Source organism: Mus caroli, chromosome 14, assembly GCF_900094665.2.
Source record: "Mus caroli chromosome 14, CAROLI_EIJ_v1.1, whole genome shotgun sequence".
Classification (NCBI taxonomy): domain Eukaryota; kingdom Metazoa; phylum Chordata; class Mammalia; order Rodentia; family Muridae; genus Mus; species Mus caroli.
In genome coordinates, this window is record NC_034583.1 from 37,181,981 (window position 1) to 37,183,912 (window position 1,932).

General features: G+C 38.9%; 1 protein-coding gene across 2 annotated transcripts in view; it reads right to left on the bottom strand.

Moving 5' to 3' along the window:
- Ero1a (endoplasmic reticulum oxidoreductase 1 alpha) overlaps positions 1-1,932 on the bottom strand; it is a 47,934-nt gene that overhangs the window by 10,978 nt on the left and 35,024 nt on the right. For both annotated transcript variants that reach the window (XM_021182346.2, XM_021182345.2), the window contains exons 10-11: positions 1,058-1,086; positions 850-942 (exon numbers count right to left, since the gene is read on the bottom strand). In XM_021182346.2, coding sequence (XP_021038005.1) covers positions 850-942; positions 1,058-1,086 — 122 coding nt within the window. The remainder of the gene's footprint in view (positions 1-849; positions 943-1,057; positions 1,087-1,932) is intronic.

Sequence of the window (1,932 nt, forward strand, 5' to 3'; positions counted from 1 at the left end):
GGTTGTGAGCCACCATGTGGTTGCTGGGATTTGAACTCTGGACCTTCGGAAGAGCAGTCGGGTGCTCTTACCCACTGAGCCATCTCACCAGCCCTGAAATCCATTTTTAAAGACAAAGAAACAGGTATTTGATAAAATCAAACTTCTGAATCAACAACCATAAAATCAAGATATATAATTAAAAAAAGTGACTTGCTAAGCTGCAGGGATGGCTGAGCAGTTAAGAGAAAGTATGCTTTTTCCAGAAGACCTGACTTCAGCTGCCGGTATCCATGGCAACACACAGCCATGGCCTCTGAGGCACCGGTCCTCCCATGCACACACCAGCCCCCACCCCCACACGTATAATTAAAAATAAAAGTGAAAATTTTTAATGACTATCTGAAATTACTGAAATGAGTTTCAAGCATCTATTTAGTTACCATTTTATTTCTGAAAAGTAAAATACATTCCAGTTTCAGAGGGAGTAAGTTACTGAGGGAAAGCAACCATGCTGATTTTCCATCAGCATCCTAAACCATGAGGAAGAGCAGACAATGCTGTGCCCATTCAAGTCTACACACAAATCGAGAATCTCCTACCATAACAAACTGTGCTGTGCGGGCTATTTTAATTCCCACAGCAAAGCAAAAGAAAATTTCCAAAGCAATGTGTCTAGTTTTGAGAGAATTAATTATAAATACGTGGAGCCATACAACTATAGACACATTCCTAGTTACTACCGTTTACGAGTGGAATCTTACTGCCCGATGGTCAAACAAGTCTCTTTTTTTTCCTACCCAGGTAAATACAAGAAAATTCTAAGAATACCTAAAAGCAAGTGAATGAAAGATTTCAAAAGTCACACACCTTGTAGAAGATACCTTGCACTCAAATGCACATTAATGCTTGCATGCAGGCCAGATATAAGTCTGTAGAATGCTCTCTTTTCTACACAGAGACCTAAAAGAAATCAATGATTTAAAAATTAAAATTTATATGTGAATCTTGAAAATTTAAGAATTACTTCGTGATTTAAAAATAAAAAAATTAAATTTATTTAAAAGTTTCTAATTACCTTCTAGCCAGCTGTAAAACGTGTTCTCTGAAATTAAAAGAAAAAAAATAAGTCATAATTTTTCATAACACCAAAATGTGAAGTTCCAAGTACTAAGAAGTGTGCCAGCTAAAGGTCCAAATCTAATTTCTTCAAAGAAGGGAAGTTTGGGAGTGGGTCCAGGTGAGTACCGCTCTGTTCCTCCCTCAGGCCCCCGCCCTCCGTCTCCTGACGTCTTGGATAAAATGTTTCATATGGTATCCAACTGTAGAGTCTGGAGTCAGGAGGGATGTCACTCTGTGACACATCACTTGGCTACCCTGTTCAAATTGAGCTCCTGAGTGCAATCCCCAAGACTGTTTCACCACAAATAACACACAGGCACGCGCACACACACACACTCGCACACTAAATCTAACAAGATTACACAACTAGATAAATTGCCAAAGCCATCTATGCTTTGAAAACTCGGGACATACTACATACTTTTCGGTTCGGAAGACACAAACACTGTAAGATGATACTACAGATGGAACAGAATTCCATGCAGGTCACTACATCCAAAGAGCAGTAGGCCAGCGCTAAACACAACTGCCATGTTCTGTGACCTAATGGTACCACTGTCAGAATACTAAAGCTCACTACGTCTAGCTTCAGAATTACCGTCTAAAGAAATAAAATAGGAAGAAGACAAGGAGTTTGTAGAAAGGTTCCTATTTTAATTTTAAAACCTCAAGGAATAAAAATGATCTAAAGTAACATCTGAGTTAACAAAATATCTAACTAGATAACACAGCTCATAGCAGCCTTATTTATAATAGCCAGAAGCTGGAAAGAACCCAGATGCCCCTCAACAGAGGAATGGATACAAAAAATGTGGTACATCTACACAATGG